This window comes from Triturus cristatus, chromosome 11, assembly GCF_964204655.1.
Source record: "Triturus cristatus chromosome 11, aTriCri1.1, whole genome shotgun sequence".
NCBI lineage: Eukaryota > Metazoa > Chordata > Amphibia > Caudata > Salamandridae > Triturus > Triturus cristatus.
The window spans coordinates 153770776-153797463 of record NC_140594.1 but is presented as its reverse complement, the minus strand read 5'-3'; the positions used below and the strand labels follow the sequence as shown (position 1 = coordinate 153797463).

General features: G+C 46.1%; 1 protein-coding gene across 1 annotated transcript in view; it reads left to right on the top strand.

Annotated features, from left to right (window-relative positions):
- The window catches only part of HIP1R (huntingtin interacting protein 1 related), a 513161-nt gene that overhangs the window by 196613 nt on the left and 289860 nt on the right, over positions 1 to 26688 (top strand). The window contains exons 4-7 of the mRNA XM_085635911.1: positions 1965 to 2021; positions 4378 to 4458; positions 6348 to 6424; positions 21414 to 21475. Coding sequence (XP_085492037.1) covers positions 1965 to 2021; positions 4378 to 4458; positions 6348 to 6424; positions 21414 to 21475 — 277 coding nt within the window. The remainder of the gene's footprint in view (positions 1 to 1964; positions 2022 to 4377; positions 4459 to 6347; positions 6425 to 21413; positions 21476 to 26688) is intronic.

Below are 26688 nucleotides of genomic sequence, written 5' to 3'. Positions count from 1 at the left end.
TGAAATCTTCTGATTCTTAAATTGTGACGGCTTCAAATTTTTTTACCCAACATTTGTTCAGCGCTCTGCATACGTGCATGTGTGGTTCTCCATGAAAAAGCTCTTAAATAAACTTTTCTTTTTCCCCTTGCCATATCTAAAATACGGTTTGTGGCCCCCGATGGCATTGTTGAGGTATCGCTCCAAATATTGTCTAGTCTGATATTTGCATGTAGAATTGAATGTGTAAGAGGGAAATACATTTGTGTATGGTGTGTATTTGTAGCAGATGTATAGTATGGTATGGTTTGATGGCGGTACCTTGGAGAATCCTAGTGTACAATGAATATACTGGCAAATATTCTTTGTTAATCGGATTAATCTGTGCCAGATTTGCCAGTGATTGTCATGCTGCATTTCAGATTGCAAGGTTTTGGTATACAGTAAGAATGTGCAGTTTACTGACAGCTGTTAGCATTCTAGTGTTCAGTATAGCTGTGTGCCGATTGGACAGCTAGTAGGAGCCATTTTAGAATGTTGAGGCTCACCTCATTGTTCTGTCATAAGGGAGGCACAGAGCTACAGGCTCCGTCAGGATTCTTTAGAGGGTCTCACTTTGAGATTTCCTGGGCGTCTCATCCACATTTTGTAGGAAATGCCACCCCTCCCATGGCACTCATGATCAAACATCCATTACTTGAGCTGGGCAAGAGGCTGCTGCCGACATGTGTAGGGTTAAGCTCCAGAATCCCTTCGCATTTTGGTGATAACCGGTGCCCAAGATCACCTTCCAGACAGAAGGCCTCTTTGGTGAGACAGTAAGACTCTCAATGGATGAATGAATGAATGAGTGACTGATGCCACCCCCTTAGGATATATTGAAGAGCTATCCTCTTTGAGGAGGGTTTAGGAGGAAAAGGTAACCCAACCGGAGGACGCAGTACAAAAGCTGTGGATAGATCCTATCTGCTGTAGGAGGGTGCAAGCATCACAGTTGTATCTCACAAAATCAACATGTAGTGTTTCATATGTGCCCCCTCATCAGCGGTGTGATTTTCCGCTTATCTGTTGGAGTAGGCTACTAGGCTGGGAAAGGTTTGAAAGCTAAAATTACATAGTTTATGAGAAAAGCGAAAACCTGCGCACACCTGTGGTGAATACATTTCCACAGACATAGGGGCTTAGAGCTGGTCGTGCTTTGCTACTTGGCTTGAACCTTTCTGACGAGTGAAGCCCTTCAATAACTCCTTGCCACGAGGGGGATGTTGAGATTCCCTTGCTGCAGGCGCATTGAAGGAACTCCAGTACCCTGGATTTTGTAGAATGAGGTTTATTGAACCAGCTCCCCAGAGGAGCCTTCAGTGGAGTGGCAGGGCTCTCACTGCATTTCCATTCTAATCCTAATAGAATCTTACAACCATGACTCCACATGTTTCCTAATAACCATGACTGGACACTACCGTGGAGAGGGAAGAACAGAAAAAATGTGTGTTTTTACCTAGGTAGAGGATCCTTCCACGCCCCAGACTCCACTCTCTGGAACTCCCTTCCCTTCAGAGGTCTGAAGACCCACCTTTTTCAAACGGCATATGGCTCTCACTTGAATTTTCCTTTATCAATATCCGCTCTTTGCTTCTTTTAGAATTTTGAAATCACTAATCTCTTCCACTGCCATTAAAGGAGCCTCCAGACTCTTCGTGTTGTCTGGGCTGATCCGGAAGGGAATCCTCTTCCCTCCAGTCAGTTAATGAATTTGTTGTTGAAAACGAGTTAGTTGAACCATAAGGTCACTTTCACACCAGAAGCTGAAAAAACAACACGATGGTGCTTAAGGCCAGTTCACTCAGGATTAAGCCTGAGACCAGCCTCGTCCCCAGCCCTCGACGTACCCCTGCAGCTCACACCACAGAAGGTATCTCATAAGAAAGTTGTGTGCTGAAATGAGAATCACATTTCCTACTAATTCTTGTTTATCTTCACTTCAGGTCCTGCAAGACTGTCAACGGCATCGGGGCAACATCCGTGAGATTGGGGAATTGTGGGTGAGTGAGTGATCCTCTTTGATGTATAGATCGAGGCCAAGTTGGATTCATTTCTGGAAGCCCATCAAACATTAGGTGGAAGAATGGGGTCAAGTTCAGATGTTGGAAAAACTGTGATTTAAGCACAGCGTAGGGGAGAGGCGGAGTGATAGATGGGCCCTCCACACACGCACTACCATTGACCGCTCTATGATGGCTATAGCAAAGTTTAGGAGGGTAGGAGTGGTATCTGCGCCATCTTTGGGTGGGTTCTGCCTGCAGCACTTGACCCTGATCATCGCCGATTGTGTTAGTGGCCTCAGGCTTGAACTTGTGTTGGATTGCATCTTTTCAGGCCTAACCTTCCCAATAAGGTGGCATGCCTTCTTCTCCCTGGGAAGAACAACCGGTTACCGATGGGGTTCTCCAGGGCTTCTCTCTTATCCTGTCATTGTTTAATGTGTAGTAGTACCCTTCCTGGGTTAAAGTTCTTTCTAGTTTTGCGCTGTTAATTTTCACCTCTGCAGTCTAAACTCATCCTAAAGTCTGTAGGTAGTTGGTGGTCAAGTGTTGATTTGTGTTGAGAAACTTCTGTGGTCTGCGTGCTTTAGGTCTGATGTCTTTTGCAACAGTGAGAAACTTGGGTATTCTCAGCGAAGAGCATATGGCTCTCTGAGTTGGGCTCTTACTCCCGGTAGCTGTTTGATACCCTTTTTACAAATCTGGATTCTGTCTAAGACCAACTTAGCCTTTCATCTTTCTCAGTTTGATAAACTGAATACAATTACACTGGGTAATGGTAACACATTGGTTAAAATCATAAAAACAGCTGCCTAAAGTGCTGCATAAAACTAATGAACAGCAACTACCTTTCACACACTCCACAACCGAAGTGAGTGGCATAGTCAAGACATGCCACTTTCAGCTACACATCCAATGATGCCTTCCGCCCTGTGTGCTAGCAGAGCCTCTCCGTGGCAGCGTTTTCCTAAAAGGTGTCAAGTTTGGTTGATTCTCACGATCTGGGCACACAGAGTTCTGAAGCCGTACACCCATCGCCTCGATCGGCCTCCATGAGTCTTGTGGTTTTATCAGGCATGTGTGATCAGGTTTGTAGTCATGAGCTTGAGGTTTTGGCTGAGTGTCTTATGTGGAAATAAGGCCTGGAGGTATTTTGGGTTGTGGCCGTCACGTGCTTTGAAGATGACGCAGATTAGTCTGAGGTTTGTTGTCTGTGCCACCAGACCCTTGCTAGTGTGTATCCATGCCCTTGTAGATGCCGCTATTCTTTGATACTTTGCGTCCGCACTTCTGATTTCTTAGAAATGTTTGTTTCTCAAGCAATTGAAGTGTAGTTGTTTTCCAATCAAACCTAGGTATATTTTTCTGTTCTTGTCAGGTAGTAGATACACCACACCATGAATCTGTTTGGTAGTAGTAGCCCTTTATAAAACAAATCGGGTCAGGACATGATGGAGTCCAGGTTTACAGGAGGTAGGGGAGGAGGGAAGTGCAGTCACAGGACTGTTATAAGCAACAGAGTCACTGAGCACCGGACCTGACAGATGATGGCCAGAGCGGAAGCTGAAATCAGTGAGCTGGTTGGGACATGTCCCATGTCTGATATAAAATGCGGTGGAGGTAAGAACTTGTCCGTATTGCACAAATAAGGCAGGCAGGCTCATGGTCATGTCTTATTAAATTGCTAGTTAAAGGCTGATCTAGAAAGATTTTATTAAGACTCCAAAGCAGACACGAGGAGGTTCTCAGAGAACGGCATGAGAAAGGAAGTTTCACAATCCGAGGCTGGCCAAGCAAACGTGCTCTTTCGCAGTTGCCATTTTAGACGGTGTTGTTCAAGAAAGATTTGCCCCCCAGATCTAGAGTTTTTAGATGGGACCTGATTGTTGGTCCATTAGCTATTTGGGAGCAGTTGCAATGATGCATTTATGTTTTACCTATAGGCGTGATTGATTTCATAATATTGTGCAGTCTACTCGCTTCGATGAAGATGTCCAGAGACTCCACTGCCAGAAAGAACAGATCCCGCATGTTGGACTGTTCATGACGTGTAGCCGATACTGCTCTGGCCCTCGCTAGTGTTTGGTCGCACAAGCTTGTCGGGAGCTCTCCTGATTCCTTACGCGCCAGTTTACTCTGGGCCGCACCAGTCTCACTCACTCACATTTTAGAGGCTTGGACTATCTGTCCCCAGAGCCATCTTTGGGTCCGACAGGAATGTGTGAGACTTTACAGCCAGTCTTTACTATCTGGCATAAATAACCCTCTCAGTCAATACCTTAAATGACCTTAGTTTTTGAATTGCATAATACAATTAATTCTGGTGTAAAATCTTTCTTCTGTTATTTTTCCATAGGGACATTTACATGACCGATACGGACAACTTGTGAGCCTCTATGTGAAACTGTTGCTCAATAAGATGAATTTTCACCTAAAGGTAAGCAGTTCTTTGCTCTCCATTTTAGTCCCAAATGTATTGGTTGGTTTTACTGAGCGTACTGATGGCTCACTTTAAACCTAAGGAGGAATATTTATGCACGGTGTTGGGGGGAGGGGGAGAGTCCTCATTCTCTTGTAGTTCCCCCCCAAAAAATCGCATTAGTGCTCCGTGTCTTATCCTAGCAGAAATGTGCATTCAGCTCCCTCTGGGGTTGCCATTCCAGCTGGTTAAAGGGCACAGCCTTGGAGATCACTTTTATTAAAGTGAGTATGGTGGCAATTTTTTTTTTTTGCATGCGTGCCCCTATACATGGAAAAAGATTACGATTTCTGCTCAGATATTCCTGATGCACACAATCCGGATCTGCAGATATTGCTGCGGGGAGCTTTCACTTCCGATGATGGGAAATGCAGTAGATGTGCTGATTTTTCCCCAAGCGTGGATGGTGATTGGCCTTTTCCAAGCAAGAGTTGGTAGAGACGGCAGTGCAGATGCGTTCAGTCATAACTTTGTGGGCATTCACAAACCGTTGTCCGTGCATTCCCTACGTGTACTGAACTAATTGTTCAACAAAAAAGTTGTAAGTGGTGCAGGAGTGCAGGCAAGTGTTGTGTTTTTAAGAGGGTTATGGGGAAAGGATATATTGAAGTTTGAAAATATTTTCACTCACAAGAAAGTAAGGGAACAATCCACTAATGGATATTTAAAAATGTGCTTATGGTAAACTCTCAAAAAATCAAATTCCTTCTGCTATCCCTAAAATACCATATCAAATTCGACCCAATGTTATTGGCTAGACTGAAACTCGATGGTTTCTCCTCAGACTTGTCATCTGAAATTAACTGGCTGCCTTCACCAAGGACAACAACGTATCCCTCTTCTCTCAAGTAAACAAAATCATCACGCGTTTTCCTCCACTCTCTAAAAAACAAAAAGAACCATCTCTCACACCCACAACTAAAATCTGCCTACAAAGTAGGGATTTAACTTGTGGACTCGGGCTGTACCCTTGCGGGTGTTCCTCAAACAACCACTGCTCTGTTAAAAAGCCTTCTTTCACTGAATGGCAAAGTTGGTCGCTTAAAACCACATAACACCTATATGATATAAGTAGCTACCCTTGGAAGAAAGGTCGAGATATAAAGTATACAGTCTGAAATCTAAAACCATCCATCTGAAGAATCCTTCGTACCTACAACATTTGTTGACTGGCTAAGGAAGACTATGACGATAGAGGAGGAAGGACTGTTTTCTTCTTGAGTCACCTAAAACCAGCCTAGTCATGATAAACTCTCTCACCTCAGGCTCAGGAACTCTGTACCTAAAAATACCAGATCTTTGCCAACCAGAAAAATTCAGCACTCCTCTTTCGCCTGCACCTCAAGTAAATTCACCGGCTTCTGCGTTTTGCCAGAAGTAATGAACGCATCGGATGTGAGCTACGAATCCCCCTTAGAGTTATTTTTCTTCTCTCTGCCATCCCCTCTCTGTTAAAACTCTAACAGGATTTTGATTTGTTTAATGTAACTAAAATATTCCTTGTTACATGCATTAATATCAGTTGGTGCAGCCAGCACTATATAAAAAATATTAAATAAAAAGGGAATGTTTTATTTTTGCGTTTGCTCATTTACAGCCGGTACTTTGATAAGTTGGGATAAATACGTAAACGTCTGCAGTGGGTTGGCATAAGTCAACCAATCGACCATTTGATTATCACCAGAAACATTCCTTCCAAGGAAAAAAGTGCTTTAGAGCTAAACTATTCTGCCTGAGAAGGGAGCGAGATTAAGATCAGGCGCTGGTGTAATTTTTGTTGTTCACAAGTGGAATCCTAACTTGACTATTGGGCGGAGTGCTTTAATTTCATTTTTTTTTTTTTTTAGCATCCTGAGTTTCCACCAAACCTGGAAGTGTCCGATGAGGTGCTGGAGAAAGCCGCGGGCACAGATGTGAATAACATGTAAGTGTTCTGAGAATAAACCAAAAACTCCAACACCTCTTGTTCAGATGACAAACTGTTTACAAAGTCCATTGACTGTTCTTCCACCAACTTCGCTTGAACATGCCGAACCCAAGTGTAAAATAAAGTTTACAAGTAGGATACCTGTTGGTTCTGTTTAGTGCTGCGTGTCACAGGGTTTGTGTCGGGGGGCTTTGCTACACAGACTATTTGTGGATATTAATTAGAAAGCCAGAGTGGAATCGATTGAATAATGAATAAAGGTAATAAAAAGCTAAATATCTGTAAAAGTTATATTCAGTGTTCTTCTCAATAAAGATGTTCTCCTCTCACCTCTGTAAACTTGTGCTAACTGCAGTGGGACCCAGCTCCTCCAAGCAGAGAGAACATGTCCATTTGTTTTTGCTTTTTTACAGCAAGCCCATGCTCCAGTGAGACCGAGATCGCCATTGGGGGATACGCATGTAAACACGCCCAGTGTCCTATAAAAGGTCTTGTTGCAGCAGTGCCATTTCACCAAAATCATTGCGGTAGGAGTAAGGCACTCCGGCTGTTTATCCGCTGATCCGAGATAGCAGTCCATTGGCCTTTATAAAAAAATATATATATTAGTAGCGACCTCTGTTATTTACAGCACTTTGACAGGGCAGACCAAATTATTAGCTGCTAAAATGAGCAGAAAGTATTACAGATGCGGACAATATATTTAATGCTCAGTATTCAATACCTGCAGTGCAACGCAGAGGCATTGAAAGTGCCACTATGGCTAGTAACGATAGTACGAACATGCCCTCTTATGACATGGACTGTACTGTATGTGTAAGAACTGATATCAGGGAATGATTCCAACACCTTATACCTACTGCTGCTCATGTACCCGTTCTTGCATCATCGCCGATTTCTGGGCTAATGCTGATCTTGAGTACTGTGACAATGCCATCCTCAAAGAGGGCTTTGGCAAAATGGTTTTGTCGGGGTGCGTCAGGTCAGCCTGTTTGCATGATTTATTTTTTTGGGGTTCGGATCACACAGTACAGAATTTCATTCACGGGGTGGAGTGACACCCCGCCTGTTAGTGGAATTGTTTTATAGAGACTTCTCTTGCACTGCCGAATTGCATGGTTACTCGTAGTCCATTGTGTTTGCAAAAAGCTTGCAAGGGACACTGCAACTGCATGCCAGTTGATGAAGGGACATCTTAATGCAACAGGACTGCTGCGGTCTCCAACCCGCCACATTGTTAACCAGATCCACGCAGTGTTCATGCAACAGAACCCACAACGCACCTCTCAGTCCCAGCATCCCCATCTCATCCAATCCCCTGCCCGATGCACCACACCACGAAGTGAGGTGCCACACCCAGTTATTAACCTTTATCAGCGCAAATGGAGAATGAGCTAAGAGAATGCAGACAGGAGCACGTTAAAATCCCCCTGAAGACGCTACCACTAAATGATCTAGACCACCAAACTCGCCACTCTTGTGGACTGTATCGATGCTAGCACCAACAGAAGCAAAGAAATCTTCACCATTATAAAATATTTCACCTCACAATTGGCCGCCTCCAACTCAATTACCCCCTTCTATCTCAATACTTCAGCAACAAAATCACCACCATTTGGAACAACTTCAGCCCGCAACTGGACCTGACATACCTGACCAAACAACTCCCGATCTCATACATCTAAACTATGCTAACTACATGGCCCATCATCACCCCAGAAGAAACAGTTGTCTCCATGAAGTCCTTCCATCTGGGGCCCAAACGGACCCTTGCCCCCACCATGCAAATTCCAGAGGACTGCAACCCATCAGTGCCATACTCACACCCATACTGAATGCCTCCTCCTCTTCTGTGTCTTTCCCAGATGCTTGGGAAACTCACAGCTGTCCTTCCACTGCTGGAGAATCCCTCAGCAGACCCTTCAAAGATCGACAAATACAGATCGATTGCCCTGCTACTATTCCCGGACAAGGTCTTAGAGATGATCGTTAACAGACAGACCATTGAATATCTCAACGACCACCAACTCCTCCACCACACTCAGTCTGGTTTCAGACCCAACCACAGCATGGAATCTGCCCTCATTGCCGCCAGGCATGACATCCGCATGACTCTGGACAGAGGAGACAGGGCGGCCCTCATTCTCCTGGACCTCTCAGCAGCATTTGACAGTCTCCCACTCCATCCTCATTTAATGCCTACACGACGTCGGAAAACAAGGACCATCACTCCAATGGATCTGCTCCTTGGTGGATGGACCCCATCAGTCAGCCTGGCACCGTACGTCTCGGGCGCCTGCGTTCTGTGGAGTTCCGCAAGGATCCTCCCGGATCCCGACCCTCTTCAACGCGTACATGAGCCCTCTAGCAAGCATTATACACTCTCACAAAATCAAAGTCCTCTCCTGCCCTGGGGACACGCAACTCATTTGCTCCCTCATGGACAAGACACCCAGTCCCAGATCAAGTTCAATACCTGCATGCCTGAAGTAGTCCACTTGATGATGACCAACTATCTAAAGCTTAACACTGACCAGACCGAAATAGTTATCTTCAGGAAGAGCACATCACTGTGGGACTCCACTTGGTGGCCAACAGAGCTAGGACAGACACCCACCCCCACCCACGCAAGAACCTCAGGCTCGTCATTGACAGCAAGCTATAGATGACCCACCAAGTCAATGCCGTCACTGCCGCCTCACGGTACCACAAAGATGCTGAGGAATATTTTCAAATGGCTCCCAGTCAGCACCTGTAAAACAGTCATGCACACCCTGATCACAAGCAAGCTGGACTACAGGAATGCCCTTTATGCCGGAATGAAATATAAAGTCATCAGAAGGCTGCAGACCATTCAGAACTCTGTCGCGAGAATCACTCTCAATCTCCGACACTCACACCACACCACATCTGAAGGAGCTCCACTGGCTCCCCATTCGCAAATGAGCACAATTTAGACTCCTCACCCACGTTTTCAAGGCACTGCGTAACATTGGCCCAGCATACCTCAACAATCGCATCCGCTTTCACGAATCTTCCAGACAACTCCACGTCCGCACTCCTACTTGCACAAATCCCACATATAAGCAAAAATCGATCTGGTGGTCGAGCCTTATTCTACATCACTCCTAAAGTGTGGAAGGACCTGCTGCTATAAAAAAGAGCCTCCTCCTCACTACTTGAATTCCGCAAGAAGCTACAGACCTGGCTTTTCAAGTAGTCCCACTAAGCCCGAGGTGTGACTCGACTCACAACTACTCAGTGCCAGGATACCTTCTCTGGTGACATTGCGCTGTACAAATCTGCATAACATGACATAACCTCACCTGGCCCTAGGGCCTCACTGAAGATAACATCTGACTGCTAAAGGAGCATATGGCCCATCACAAACATGATCTGAAGAGACTGATGTGGTTCTCTTCTTTTCCAAATCAGCCACCATTGCACTTTTATGTATGTGGTATTTTTCTGATGAATACTTATAAGCGCAGCTTCCTCACTTTTGCAATGTCCCCAAATGCCAAATAGGTGGAACTATGCAGCTCTGCGTTGACTTCATTCCTCCCCGGATACGATGATAGAGCTAAATATAAGCGCCACCCTCCGCATCAATGTCCATTCCTTTCTTTCCACTGCTTTGTGGTTGGACACAGATCTCGCTCTTTCTTTTTCCTCATTAGTTGACATGTTTCTTCCTAAGATTCTTCTTTTTTCCAGTGTGCAAGGGATCTATGTCCCTCATAAAACTTCAGGTTTAAAACCTTGTAGGGTTTGTTGCAACCAGATGTCTGACAGACTCCCATAAGTATACCTCTGGTGTTTCGAGTTGAGGCACAACCCATAGTTTTGCCAAGAGTGTGCATTTATGAATCCGAGAGTGATCTGGGAACATTAAGCGAAGATGTAAGTTGCCGAGCACCGAAGGAAGTAATGGAAGCCCCACTCGAAGTAGAGAGTGCAAACACATGCCTGCTCTTTGGCCGTTTTAGCAATAGGTTCTCGTTGCGGTCCAAGTCTTTCAGTAAGTCGGAGTCAAAGCGGAAGCACAAGGAGGCCAAGTGGGACTTATCTCCGTCCTGTCACTCTTTGCCAGAGAAGTTCATAATGATTTTAGGATGCCTCTTGATCTTGCTCCATCTCCCCGCCGAGGACCTGATTATGCAGCTGAACCTGAAGCTTGAGTTTCCGGGGGCATCGGCGATGTTGCAATAGATTGAAGCCTTTAAAGAGGCCATGTTGCTAATCTTATGGTTCCCTTTGGTGCGCCTTTGAGCCCCAAGGATCTGCGGAGCCCTCCAGTTGGGTTAGCCCTGGTGGGTCTGTCCTCGTTTCCATGTGTGCATTCGGAACCTGTCTCCAATTCCACTCCAACATCGGAGCATGCTTCAAATCAAGCACCAAAATTGACGCTGTTCCTTTTAACATCGAGATGGTACTGACGCCACCGGATGGAGACCGTGTCCCAGTAGTTCTTATCCAAACAAGGTCAGTTCCTTGAGCCAATCTGACATAATTGGTCCCAGTCCAATCCAACTCAGACAGAACCATGCCTTTACTTCACATCTGCCCCCAGCACTCCTACAACTTTTCGGTTCCGACTCTGATCAAAGTCAACTAGCTATCAGAAATAACTATGGAAATGATGGAGAATATTTTCCTCCACACTATGATGATGATGATGATGATGATGACGACGACGGCCTATACATAGATTTTCAGGAGGCTAGTGGTTTGGACACTTCCACGGACTCCGGGTTGTGTTCTCCACCTGGGCCATCAGCGGAGAGACTGCTTCCTTCGCTATGGGGTTAAGACGTACAGCAGAGGTTTTCGACTTACAGCTGCCATCTATAGAGGTTAAAATCAAAGCTTTATGAGAGGTTTTGCAGCCTTTGCAAGTTTTATCTGAACCTTTACTACTTTCCAGTGAAGTCCTGCCTGACTCCCTCATGAGCGCCTGATCTCAGCCTTGTTCCTGTCCTCCAGTGGACAGGCAAGTAACCAGGTGTCACAGGCCGGCACCAGGTGACCCTAACTTCTTGACACAGCAGCCTAAGCCAGAAAGTCTGGTGGTTTAAGCTTCCATCAGTAGGGTGGTCTCCCACTTCATTCCCTACGACCCCTCAGAGACCAAGTTGAAGGAAACAGAAAGATTCTGTAAACGGATGATTTCATCGGCTAGCCCCCCGGGCATTCAATGCCAGCTGTTTGCTAGGGAGATATTCTCAAACTTTGCAGGACATGGTTAGCAAGATCTTGCCAGCAGTTCCTGAGGAATTTTGGACCAACCTGGCTTAAACCATCCAGGGGCGCTGTAACAAGTTTGTGGCCTGATGTTGCACCTGCACTACAGACCTTTACATACCAAACTTTTGGATATCTTGTTGTTTGTTTTATCTTTGGGAAAGCAAGGACTTGCAATGGGCACCATTAAATGCTAATTGTTGGGGCTTTTTGCGTGTGCGGGACCAGCTGTCCTTGTTCATATCACCTGTTGTGACAAGGTCTCCTAAAGATTTTGAGACATGTTTACTCCCAAACCCTTTGTGATGCCACAGCAGCAGGATCTACATTTGGTCCTCACTTTCCTAATGTGCACTCCCTTCGAACTAATGAATAATTGCCCTCTGTTTCCTGACTCTGAAGACTAATCTTGGCCATGATCACTTCAGTTCGTCACATGAGTAAACTCCACGCTCTAGGTGCAGCTGCCTTATACCAGCGTTTTGCCAAATAATCCTTGAAAAGTACACTCGTCTTTCTCCAACTAGACTAAATGCAGTGCTATCAACTCCCACACCAGGCTCCTTGAGACCATCCGCTTCTCTTCTGAATCAGAAGGCATCTCCGTTATGTATTGATCTACCACATACAAGAGGGCTACAAAAGACATCTCAACACCGCGTGCAAGGGACACCTTGAATTCCCCTTCAGTGATGTGCATAACCGCTTCACTCGCACCTCCAAAGCTAGGCAAAAAACATCGATGGCCGATCTCTTCGTGTCAAAATAATCAACGATTCAAGAGGGTCTTTGACTTGAAGTAGGGGGGTCCTACTGTCGCACACAGAAAACCTTCAATAAAACTTTATTCCAACGGCAGTCGTAAGCTAAGGCAATGACCAAAGTGTTTCCTTTGAAATGGTCTTGTGAACAGTGAGACAATCATAAGCCAGCTTAGCGCCACTTCCACCAACCAGTAGTGCGGGTACTGGAGCCTCGATGCGATGGATACATTCAATGGGGCCCAAGTCTTGGAAAGTAAACCATTCATGCCCCATGCCTACCAGTCACACATTGCCTAGGCTCCTGTCTGCCCAGTTACATCCTCTTCGTCTCTCCTGCCTGAAAACCCCTGCAGCGAGGGCCTTTGACTCTGGCCCTCCACCTTGTGCCGCGCTTGATTAACATACGGTGAGGACACTTGACAAATGTGACCCCGCATATATGAAAATGTAGGCCTTGTGATAGGCCGCCTCACAGACGCCTGGTTTGGAGACCGCTTGCCTGCTCAGTGACCTGATCTCAAAGGCATCAAAACATTAATGAAAATAGAGAAGTCAGCAGTGGTGGAGGGGTGACTCTGGTTCAAACAGCAGATTTGAACTGCCCTTGAAAGGGTTGTTTCAGCAAATACTTCCATCAAGTGCATGGTCACATGGTATTCATTTTATCTGAACAACTCTTGTTATTGCAGTTATCTGCAGGCTGCCAGCAGGATATACAGTGTTGTAGAACTGGCATTGGGCCTTCAGAACTTCTCACATTAGACTCCATATAATTGTTGACATCAGCTTGTGAGTAGACAAACTTGACTACAAATCTGCAGCTAACCAACTCAAAAGCATGGTCGCCCTAAGGCTCAAACAGATGGCTAGAGGCCAAATACAGAGATGGCCAGACCTTTGACCTTGTTTTATGCATAACCTCATGAAATCCAGGATTCTGCTGTAATCTCCAATATCACTGGACCTTTTAAAAATGTCCCCTTCACAGATTTGGCATGCTCTATTGCCAAGCACCCTCCTCAAGGACAATCCTGGTGAAACCACAGAACATGTGTGATGTCAGCAGCCAGCTGTGATCTGGAGCACGTGTTAAAAAAAAAATACGCACCCTGATATCTCGCTTGCACTGTGCAAGCGGGCCTTTTCAAAATGAGGAAGCCAAAGCCAGTAATAAATGAAAGAATAGTGAGATGGCTGAGATGATGATAATGTTCTGAAAGGGGGAATTTCCATGGTGCAGGTAACTGTCCGAGTATTAGAATGCCAGAGGCATCAGGAGAGAACTTAAAACGCATGTCGCCAAGCTCATCTGCGGGTGCTTGAACGGAGGAGATCTTCAGCATGTCCCGGGAATTGATTGATCAGTCCAGAAGTGCAGAAGAATGCGCTCTGCACCACTCGGCCAGGCTGCAAAGTCGGGATCGTATTCTTTGAAACCATCCTAAGCAACCGACCGACACCACCATGCTCCTCCGCAGACCCTCCTGCTTGGATCATCTTGCATTTGAGATGTCATCAGTCATGTCATCACTGATATCACTGAAAATGTCATGAGTGATGTAATATGTGAGGTTTTATGTAGTGCACAACGGGGGTGCATTATAGTAAGTTCGCTAAACTATATCTGGCAAACTTCAGGGGTTTTTTGTTTTAAATTTTAGTTCTTATTTCTAACGGTAGCATCACTTTAACCAATGTTTGTTTCAGTGAATTTCTGAGTTTTATTTTCGACATAAGTTAAGATGTTATTACCATACCCAACAATAACGTCACTTTAACCTTTGTGTTTCCCATGAATGTCTTTGTTTATTCTCATTTTCTGAGTTGAAGATAAGTCCACCCCACTGGGGAGCGGCTGCACACGGCATTCAGCTGTGAGATGCGAGGGTTGGCTGCAGGGTCTGGCCTGTAGCCAGGACCCAGGCCTAACTGCCCCTCGGAGTGTGCCCCTGTGCCCAACCCCCTGGGAGTGCCTATTGCCAGGTGCGCACAACCTGTGCCCAAATCCCCATGTAGTGCCCAACCCCAGCTGCGTACAGCCGTCCGGCCCTGTGCCCAACCGCCTTGGGAGCAGCTAAACTCTGCTGCACATGGGCTTTGCCATGCACCCAATGCCCCTGGGAGCACCCAACCCCACCTGCTAATGGGCTTCAGCCGTGCACAGGGAGTGCTGGCTTTTTGGTCTGTGGCCATGCCATGTGCCCAACACCCCACTGCTCATAGCCTTCAGCAGAGGGCAGCGGAGGTTTGGCCCTCTGTCCAACCCACTGCAAGCTGCCAACCCCCACTGGGCGTGGCCTGCGCAATGGTGGCTGGTCACAGTGGCTGGTCTATGATCAGACACTTTTTTTTTTATTTTGGTACCACAGAGGGTTCTCTGCTGGGTACCACTGTACTGGCTCTTGGTATCGGCGACCCAGTTTACTTATTTTAATTTGGCCTAATATGAGGTATCTTTAGGACCTCCACACAAGGCCATGGAGGGGTCATGGTGTGTCCAACCTGACCTCTTGTGTGGTCTTTCATTTTTTTATTCTCAGCACGTGGGGACTGAGTCCCAGAGTCCTGTAATGGCAGCTGTAACATTTTCTTCATCGTTGTTTCTGGCCAATTGGATAATTCTGTACTGCTGCACCTGCACTGGTACTTGCAGAACCAAAATTACCAAAGGGCTAAAATGTTCCCTCAGGAAATCAGAATTGGCTGACTTTTTATTTTATTTGTAGCCTGGGAGCCCAGTGAGACGCCCATGGGACCAAACGTCTGTATATACACAACTTTTACTGAGGGTTAACCCATTCAGACTCCAGCCAAGCCCCTCTTTAAACACTTCTTGAAAATGGCTGCATGAATTTATCAAATAACAAAAAGCATGTTTTTACCAAATTTGGTGAAATTACGCTCAGCCGTTTTTCTGTATCAGAGAACAAAGTTCTTATGAGAATTACCATGAGAGATTGCACTAATGGGACCCCACCTATTCTTGGCCTCTAGTTGACCGATCAGTGTGAAGCTTTCCATGCAGAAGTTAAGGGTGATGAACTTTTTTTAAAAAAGTGTAGTGCAGATGCCTCAAATGGCGTCAAAATTATTAGAGAAACAAAAAAATGACCTTTCTATGGAAATTCTGACCTAACTATAACAACACAGTGGTGACCACCATTGTGTATTATACATCTTTTTTTGTTGCAGTTTTTTATAGCTCAAGCTCAACCCGAAGGTATCCGTGCACTTTACATGAGCAACAGTTGCATTACAGACGGACACATTCATTTTTTTTATAGGCACGGCGAGATTAGGTGATTTGCCCAGAATCCCAGGAGGTTTGAGCCTCCCGTCAGACTTGAACCTTGTTCCCCACCTTCAAAGTCGGCTGCTCTAGCCGTTTAGCCACATCCTATTTATATACATACATAGAGGGGATTTGGGTCAGCTCTGTTCTGCTATTGGTCTGTATGAGTGTCATTTACCCTCTGCTTCCATCCATCAGAGTGTACAGCATGGGACAAAGGGGCATCCCACTTCAGCCATTGGGTCTTGCCCTGTCAGTGATGGCGTGTATCTGAATGCCTGTGCACATCTGCCTGAAAAGGAGTGTGCTTCAGGGCTGTTAGGACAATCCTTTAGTTCTCCATGTTCTCCTTGTATAGGTCCCCCTTCATTTGTTTCTTTCTCATACTACATCTCCTCAGATTGTGCGAATTGGGCACTTGCTTACAGCTCCTGTTCGGCCACAGCCTCTAAACAAGGTGACCACCATTGAATGGTGTTATGTCATTTTTTAGTATTTCAATTCTTTTTTGGCATTGAGACATATTCTAGTACAAACAATGCCGACCATCTTCAAGATTTGTGATAATACACAGAATCAAAGTGTGAGCGTCCTCGTTTTCCATTCCAAGATCGCCATCTTGTTGCTTCTAAATGTGGCAGCCGTGCTGAAACTTTAGAGCAGTGATACACTGTGCAAAATATCCTGGCAGGAGAGCCACCTCCTGCTGCTGTGTTTGGGTGGCCGCTTGTTTTCTTTTTTATACATTTATCCTTTTAACATGCATGTGCTGTTGAGTTTGTGTGTTTTTGTGGCTGTGCAATAAGTCGGTGCCTGCAACAGCGAGTCAGTGGGTAGAAGGGATGCTTGAGTGCAAGGGTAAGTGCCAGAGTGAAAGTGTGATCACTTATTGAGTGCCTGTGATATGAGAGTGTATTGTATGTATTCGGAATGATATATTTTAAATATGATTCGTAGCCCTACATGCCGTAGGATCATGGGTGCGGGTGGCTTGCTCTGTGCATACTGAATTAAACCCGGCGGATGATGAGACCGGCCTGGAGTCTACTCTGTTGTAGAACCCCACAATGCCTAAAAATGTCAGTGACAGCGGAGGCACTTTCTTTTATACGCTAGACCTGATGACCTTGCCAGTGCTTGTTTTGTTTTTCTCATTGAGCTACCTACAGCACAATGTATGTCCAGATGTGGGACCAGTGGTTCGTTGTACCCCGCTGAGAATCTGCAAGGCTGAAACATCTCTGGGATCACTTGAAGTTCAATGAAGAAGGGAGGTGGCCTGGTAGTGGAGGCCACATTGCCTCTGTTGCGTGGGCGCCAAGATAGGTTTGCCGGTGGTTGTTCCCATTCTTTAAGTACTTTTGCACAGAGTGGACACGTGTACTGGAGCGCAACCTACATGAGTTGCTGCCTTAGATTTGGTCCATTACATATTTGCTGTTTGTAGTGCTACATGAAAGCCTCTACAGCCAGCTGTTGTTGCCCGATCACAAATGGCCAAGAGAGGCAGCCAAATTGCAATAAATGGTGTTAAAAAGACTTTGTTGCTAGAGAAAACGGAGTGCCTGAACGGCAAAATGTCATTCTGCCCAAGGCTCTGAAAATCCTTACACCAGAGCGGTCTCTCCGGGGCACATTCAAGTGCATCCCTTTGGACTTAAAAAGGGATCCAGTCACTGTGTTTCGTGGAGAATAATATGAATTGAAGTGTGGCATATTCAGCACCCTCCACCCGCACCCCCTTTATAAATATTCACCCCGATGAATTCAGAATGACACCTGTGAGGATCTTCGATTTCAAGTACCCGTCTTAAATCCTTTTCCCAAATACTTGGGTGGTGTATATCTGAATATACCTGGATCTTCGAGACGCTTATATGTGAAGGGGTTGCACAAAAATGTGCTCCGGAGAAGCCTCGCTGCTGATCTATGTGGATACAGCATGGGGTTACCAGGGTAAATTTGACCAGCTTATGGACATATTTTAATTTGTTCCAGTGGTTATCTTTTTGTATCTGTCACTCAGAACGTCAGGGTTCTTAGTGACATCACAGGTAGTTTTATGTTTTGCTCTTGTTTATTCCATGTAACTCGGAACCCATTGTTCTCTGTTACCCATCTAGATTTCAGGAGCGTGCCTCTTGGGTTCCAATGACATCATGGATAGCCCGACTAAAGCTAGAGTTGTCAGTTCTTTTTTGTTTAATTATCTTTATTGGTCTTTTCTTATTTTTCCTTTTCTTATATTGCATAACAATACAGGAGTATATGAGACATAATCCAGACATATACAAAACAACACAATAAGAACACTGTGTGTATCAACAATGTGTTACAGAGGTAGATGTACAATATACAGTGTTGCATACATGTTATTCCAGAAGGCATTTACTGGTAAATCATTATGTGCCACTCCCTGTTCGCACTGCTTCACTGCATTTCCCAATCGTTGTACAGAATTGCCGGTGCCACATGCGAACACATTCAGTTTTAACCGCTCCATTGGTACCTGTCGCGCAAGGCATTAGCGCACACAGGAGATATTAATGCATGGTTGTTTCAGCACTTCAGTGAGGGGATTGTGCAAAAGAAAGAGAAGAGGATAAAGGAATGTGCCAATAAGACATACATTATCTATTCTGCAAAAATCTAACAACATAATAAAGAAACTGCCATCGAAAAATAACAATTCGAATAAACATAGCATGACTGGGTATGGAGTAACGATATAAAATCTAGCAATGTGACAAAGGAAATGTCTCCAACTGAGGATATGCCCTATATGTGGGGGGTTGTTTGTGTTGAAAAATTAATAAAAAAATATATTTTAAAAAAAGACTGGGTATGGAAATGTGCATCCTGTACATGACAATATGGTGGCTCGCCTAGGTGGGACTTAGACTCATGTCGGTGTTGAAAGTCATTGCTGTGTAAGTGGATGGTCAGGGGCCAGGGGAGTCTCCCACAGCGGGCTCTGGCTGTATGTAGGTTGCACAATGGTTCGCGCTGCTAACTACAAATACCACACCCCTTGTGGCTCGGGATCCCTAGTGTACGAGTTGCATATCGGCAGGTTGGGCGTCATCCTCTTCCCCGTCTCCTTCATTTTTGAAGGCTGAGTAGTGTGTCCCAGTATTTCACAATAGGGTATTTACGGAGCCCCGCTGTTTCCTCCCTATGCAATGTTGTACTTTCTGCCTGCGCCCATATCGTGAGTGATAGTTTCCAGCTGATTGTCTCGGGGGGGGGGGGTCTGTATGCTTCCACCTCTTTGTAATTAAGCGCTTCGCAACTATCAACCCCAGGACTCTAAATCGTGACGTCACTGTTCTTCTTGGACCTGGCATAAATCCCTAATATGCAAATTTCCCATGTAAGCGGCAGGGATGTGTCCGTGCAGAGTGCAAGGGCCGTGACTACTGCTTGCCAGTAAAATTGGAGGGAAGGGCAGGGCCATAGCATGTGGAGCAGGTCCGCATTAAGCTGCCGACAGCGTGGGCATGCAGAAGTGGCAATGTTGAAATGTCTGTTTATTTTGTTGATTGAAAGGTACGCCCTCTGTAAAATGTACGCTTGTATTAGTTTGAATTTAGAACTTCTCTGTATGTATGAAGCACCAGCCTGGACGGCGTCCCACTCCTTGTCAGTCCAGGGCTGGCCTCTATCCGCTTCCCAGCGGGTGCAGAGAGTCAGCAAGGCTGGAGTTGTCTGATGTCACTTGAAACTACTAATTATTATCTACCTAAACACAGCTTTAGTGTGTATCCCTAGGGCTACTGCAACTATGCGATGCTGTGGCATTTTTTGTCTAAATATGGATTTGCTGTATTTGCCATATAATCCTTCATCTGCTGTATAATTTGCAGATTAAAAGATAAATTGTTTCTAGATTAAAAATCTGTGGAAGGCCCTTTGCAAAGGTTGACTGGTCCTCTTTCAGTAGATTATTGCTGTATTTGGGTGTTAATGGTACTACTGAGGTGAAACCTTTGCTAAGGCAGTGTTAATGTGGGCAAAAATGATAAAATAATAAAGTAATACTTTTCACAAAATGTGCCGCATTACACTACATAATGTGCCTTATTGCCTCATATTTTAGTCCAACCTGCCGCATAATTTGGTCCTTTCCTGTCACATAATCCCAGCTGCCCTGGCGCCCCTCAGAAGAACACTCCCATGTAAGCAAATCCCCTTAATTCGCTGTGCAGGGGAGATGAGCCATACAAAATGCCTTTCTTCAACCCTGTTCCCCCAACTCCCTCAGACAGTCTCCTTCCCCTCACCCTACTGTTGAGCGACTTATCCATCAGCAGAGGGTCAGAGCTCGCGCACAACTGACCGCAAGATGGCTGCTAGTGAGTAGTGACCGTCTTGTTGAACCCCGGGCTGGGAAGACACAGCCGGACCCAATTGGGGCCTGGGACAAACGCCACCCGGAGGCGGGAAGCCCTCCATATTGCGGTGGCACGCGAAAAAAGGGACCACCAAGATTGGTCGCCCCAAGGTAGCTCGCGGCCCCCCAATCAGGGGGCAAGTTAGTAAGCGGCAGGGGGGTTAAATAGGGGCACGAGGCAGACATCAGCACAACCCCGCCCCCCCCCCCCCCCCGTATGCAGGAGAAGTGAATACCACCCACCCAAACCAAAGAAAGCGGGCGTCGCAGCCGCAGGGTAGAGGTGAGGCAGATGAAACTCAAGAAAGACATACAAAAGAGATAAAATTAGTAGAGGTAGATGGAAGGCTCACACAGTGTCCTTGGGATGCCCCATGGCAGGGGCACTGAGAGAGCAAATGACGGCACACAGCCAGAGACAGAATAGATGGGAGGCTCTCACCGGGCCCTTGGGATGCCTAACGGCAGGGGTACTGAGGCAGGTAAATGACAAGGACACAGGCAGACTAGATGAAATGCTCACACAGGGTCCTTGGGTTGTCACACGGTAGGGGCCCTGAGGATCGAACGAGGGGCCAACAAAGGGTCAAGGGCAAGCGGAATGGCACTAGCAGCCCGGTCAGGTCCGGAGGGACACCCAACAAATTCGGTAGCAAGTTGAAGCCTGGAACCGCAGCCATAGAGGCCTGGCCAAAAGGCCCCCCGCTAAAACATACTGTCTAGGAAGGCATAATGGTAATGAATGTACAAAGGCAATGAAAGTATACAATAACATGGATGTTTGGAAGACCAATAAAGTTGCAAATGTACAACCATATTATGTTTTAATAAACTGCAACCTTTGAAGGCACCAAATCATGTGGTCAGTGGTGTAATTTAAAGGTAAAAGGGACACAGAAAATGGTCAGGTGGGGGAGGGGGGACTCGCCCCTGGGAGGGGTTGCATCCGTGGCCCAGCACCCTCGGGTCCGCGGGCACCCAAGAGAGGCCGGCTCTTTAGAGGCCTTGAGAAAGGGCGAAAGGAGGGGGCCAGCCTGAGTGACGTCACAGCCGTGAAAACACGTTTTTGCTTTTCACCACTGTGAGATCATGGCAGCGAATGACTTAATTGAGTTAAACCAGCGTTTTTTTTTCCCGCCCTTTGTTGAATGTTTTCACACCAGAAACAGCGTGTCTTTGCCAAGTTTTAGCTCCTTCAATTTCGGATTCTCTTTCTCTTCATTGGCGCTTCAGCCTGCTTTGAAAATGTCTTCCTGGCCCCCATGCAGCGCTGACTTCTGCTTCTCTTTCTAGATTTCAGCTCACGGTGGAGATGTTCGACTACATGGATTTTGAGCTCAAGCTGGCGGACGCCGGTAAGCAGAGACGCGCAATGGTTTTTAATTTGATGAAGAGGATTACACGCGATCTGTGAGATTAAAGTGTGCGTTTAGTGTTATTACTTGCAGGCAAATATAAATATTGCATTTTACAAAATTTGAGAATCAGTTAAAAAAAAAACCTAGAGTAGCTCGTTGGGTTTTCTGCTGCTGCACTATAAAGCAGGCAGTTATTTTACCAGGTTATTCGGCCTCTCTGCATCAGACCGGGGAGTACTGGAGCCCTCGCTTTCTGGGCTACGCTGCCATGTAGTGCCCAGAAGCCACTCGGCCACATGCATTCCAAACGTCTAATCCTGCATTGCAAACATGGCAGGATTAGTACGGAGTTGACACAAATATCGAGTGATTGGGTCATTGGATAGTTTTTCCTCCCCACACTGTTATGAACAGAGGGCTGGTGTTACTGGGAGATAGCGTGGTAATACCGGAAGCTAACCTGGTAATACCATACACCTCTCCAGGGCAATTATCTAAATTGCCCCTGGCAGCTTTTTGCAGTTCAAGAAAAGTGGTGGAATTATCGGTGGAGAGGTGTTTAGAGAATTAAACAAGACCGAGGTCTAATAGAAGGTTCACTTTACGTGATGCCCCCCTGGAAAGATTTAAAACATCCCTGCCTTCCCATTCGTTGCCCTAGCCACTCAACTGGGAGCTTCAGTGATCTTCGCCCCTAAAATCCCACCCTCTGGCAGATTTTCGTGGTGCTAAACAGGGCCATTTTAAGGATTTTGATGACGTAGGCATGGTACGTAATGTGCCACCGCTTCTCTGTGCAATGCCGTACACTGCCCCCATCTTGGTTTTTGCTAGCTTCATCGAACTGGCTAGCTGCAGATGGAAGCGGAGTTAGCGCTTGAATGGGTGAGACTTTTGAAGCAGGTAAGATGGTTATGCAAGGTAGGGATTCACTGCTTACATTGCAGTGTGAGCTTCAGATCATGAGTTTAAATTGTAGTAGGGCCAGCCCAGCCTTTCAGACTTCCAAGGTATATATAGAGACTAGCTTTAAATTTGGTAATAGTAAGGCATGTTATTTTCAGGATTTAGAATCGGCAATAAGGGACATTCAGTGGTCTCGAAAGAAAAGATTTGTTTATGCAGCGCCATATATCACACAGGGGAGATTTGGGGCTTCTCCAAGCAATTTATGGCAATATAGCAGCGGCGGCTCATCCGCCAAGGCGGAGGAGCGTCGCCCCACTGCTCTGGGAGCAGTTTAAAAAGGAAAAATAGAAAAGGTTAATAACGCAATGTTATAATCATGTTATTTTTCCGCTCCTGTTTAGGGGAGGGGCTGGCCAGAGCAGGGGCCGGAGTGAGGAGTGATGAGCACACTCGAAGTCCGCATGACGGTTTGGCCAGCCAAACAGTCATGCGTACTTTGTATGTTCTCCACTGACTGTAATGCACAGCCTAGGAGCAGCACATGCACAGACTTAGTTTTTCTCTGAGTCCCGAACCACAGCGCTCAGACCAATCACAATGCTGCTGTAACGCACCGTTGTGATTGGCTAGGGGGTCTGGGAGCCTGTGTGCTTCCTGGTCCTGGAATCTGCAGCGGCTGGCCTGCAGGCAAGTGTTTAAAAAAACAAAAAAATTCATTTAACCCCCCCCACCCCCCCACTGACCCACCACCCTCGTTAAGTAGCGTCCGCCACTGAAATATAGTAGCAAATTGTGCATTTGTAAGCTCATAGAGGCGGTAACATTGGTCAAACGTGGTAGGATTGAATGCTCAATTGATTCTTCCCCAAGGAATTTGGGTGATTCGAGGGCAAATGAATGAATTGTGGGACTTGTAGAGAGCACAGCTACTCCCAGGTGTGTGCTGACGCTAAAGAACAAGCAAGAGCAGAAGAAAGAGGGAACAATCGAAGAGTAAAAAGCCAAGTCTTCAGCTGATTTTTTTAAAAGACTGCTCACTCTCTACTAACCGGAGGTCGGCCGGCAAGCTATTCCAAACTTGCGACCCCAGTAGGGCAAAGGATCTGCCTCCTGTTCTTGCTTGCCTAACTCTTGGTGTTCTTAGCAAGATGACCAGAAGACGACCGTAGAGTTCTAAGGGGAGAATAAAATTGAACCCTATTGGATAAATACTCTGGCCCAGACTGTTGGTGCGTTCTTTGCATCTGTGTCAAGGTTTTAAACAGGATCCTTTTCCTACCAGGTAACAAGTGATCAAATGGGTCGTCATCGACTCACGTCTGGGAAGATGGTGCATTATTAGGCTGTAAGATATTTCAAAGACTTAAACACTGGTGAAATGGTCTTTTGTGGAGTCTTGTGCAAGGATTTATCTGAATTTATAGCGGTACATTCGGTAAGTAGGATTTGAAGGCCGTGTTCTGTGTGGATAGGGTGACCTGTTCTCTCCGTCAAAGTTAAGGGTTTGAGGTGGGCAATATGTCTTGGTTTTGCAGGTCCCTCAAGCGCAGTGTTCAGCCATCCGGTTTTGGTCTTAAAATTGCATGCTGGTTTCAAACACATTTACATCTGAGAACTTGGAACATATCATTTTCAATTAAACCTAATTTTGACATTGCATTAATAGTATGGGTCTTAGAAACCCAGCTTGCAAAGTGCTGCTAGATAAAAAGCCACTCATGGCTGGAGATTTAAACGTGCTATGGGGCCACTTGAAAGCTATGAACAAACTATGTCAAAAACAGACTTGGCCAAAGCTAGCAAGCGCATTACTCTACTTTTTAAAGGGCATAATTGGCTTGGCTAGGAAATGTGCAAATTAGTAACAACTTGGATAATAAAATAAAAGTTAATGTTTGGCCAGCCATGTGGACCGTGTGAGAAGTGTTCAGGTCTTAACATCAAAAGAGAATTTATATTGAGCAGGTGATAAAAGTAAAGCTGTACCCAGAGTTTGAGAATGGAAAATTATTAATATTGCAGGCCTTATTCTGACCAGAGTTGGCATGTGTGGCTGTTAAACGCCAATGTTTTTTATTCATAACATGTGATCCCTTTCGAACGATGGCAAGGTTCATGGTTGGATGTAGTCTGGGAAGACCACATCCTAGCACGTTCTGAACCTTGCCATTGAGCTCTTGTTTATTCAAGTACACTCCTAATTGTACCAAAGGAACCACGTGTTATGTAAAAATGATGTTAATCCCTGGTTCTTTTTGCGTAGGGCTGCCTTTGTGCTAGCTAGTCAAGGTTAAAGGCCCACAGCAGATGGCGCGATCAGTGAACAGTGGTGCCTAAAACTACCCTAGTAGTAAGCTCCACCCGCAGGCGTAAATCTCCACACATCTGTATTGTGTGTAGGGATCTGGGATTTATACCCTGCAGTGGTGGAGAGGAGATTGGCTGCAGAGAATGGACACAGGCTGCGTCTGCCGGGGCTCGCACCTCTGCGGGTCACTGCAAAAAGGAGCTAAAAAGGTCCTTGAAGATGTCAAGAGGAATCTCCCAGCTATACTCTTCTCAGTTCAACAAGTGCTGCCGAGGACCAACTTATTGTTGTGTACAGTGACGGTGCACACAGTGGATCAGTATTTGATTTCCCCCATAGCTTGAAATGTCCCCGGGAGCCATTACTGAACTGCTGGCCTGCCAGCAACCTGAGACCGGGGTGGATAACAGCCAAACCAGTTTTTGGTTATCTCTATTAGTACCAGTCGCACCTGCTGTTGGGGCAAAGTGACAGGCGGGCGGGGGATAAACCAAAACAAAAAAAAACTTACCTGAATCCCTCCGCATCGCCGCTCTTCTGTCTTCACTGCAGACACAGGCTCCCAGACTGCCCTGCGGCCAATCCTGACGCTGCTCTCACAGCATGGGAGCAGCCTCCGGATTGGCCTGAGCGCCCTCGATTTGCGCTCCCAGGGAGACTGGGAGCCTGTGCCTGCTGTCTCCAACCCGGCAACGCAGCTCAGGTTGGAGACAGCGTCAGTGCGCATGACGGTTTGACCGGCCTGAGTCAGCGGACCAAACCGCCATGCTCACTGGTAACAGTGGCCACCACTCCCCTCACAGTGCCAGTCATCCTCTGGCCCCGCCCCCAAGACTCCATGGTGGGAGAAAAAGAAAACTATAATAAACATGGTTTGTTATCGTTTTATGTTTCGAGTTTTGCTGCTGCTGGCGTGGGGGGGGAAAGGGGGGCGGCGACACTCCTCTGCCATAGCGGCTCCGCTGGTTAGTACCCTTGTGTAATCTGAATGAAGATCTGATGATCTAGTTAGCCAGGAAATGGTGCGCCCCATCTATAGTCAAAGGCCTCCGACAACAAACTCAGTGTTCATGGGATGACATTCAGATTTCACGCGAATAATTTACTGAAGCATTGCAGCTTATTAAGATCCTCATAGGGCAGATAAGGATGATTAGTGAAAAAGGGACACGGAAGAGGGCTCTAAAGGGTAACAATGCATAGAATGTAAATGGGCAGACCATCCTCCATCAGTCGCTGGTCAGTGGGTGGTTGTGCAGGAGTTGGTAATCTCAGGATAGTTGTTCGGTGAACTGATGTTGAGATCCTAAAACTGTATTGGCCAATATATGTGAAATGGAATGCCCACTGAGCTTAATTTGTGCCGGTGGTGGACACCTGTGCTCATTTTAGGGACCAAGATTTTGTTTTCACCATCAGAATTTGACCAACAGCAAGAGGACAGAAAGGTGTAAAATGAAGAAAAAGATAGCAAACACGAGAGAGAGAGGCGGGAAGAGTAGGGCGGTGGAAGAAAGAGAGAATGAAGACTAGAAACCTTTGTTTTCAGCAGTGCCGGCATAAGGCCAAACCAAAGGCAAGCTCCTAAGTAAAACGTGGGGCCTCTGCACTTTTGTTTTGGACAAAATTAAGCACCGTCTGTACTGTCGAGCGGGTTACCTGTGGCCATGTTCGGGGTGCTTTGGGGTAGGCGTCATGTGGGGAAGATTCCATTGTCAACATAGGTCCAAACTTTGATCAAAGGGCGAGTTCTGTTCCTAGCGCAGACAGTGTCACCGCTTTTCACAGCTTAACTCTGGGGAAAGAAACTGCGCATCCATCCAGTATTTCGGCTCCTTGGTAGCTTCTGCCGCCAGAATGCGCAGCAATGGCGCTTCTCAAATATTTAGAACTATATACATTTTCACCAGTGGCAAAGTTTGGAGGAAGCTGTTGGTTTAATGTTGTTTTTCAATCCGCTTTCTCACATGGGGCTCTAGGCGACATTGCATTG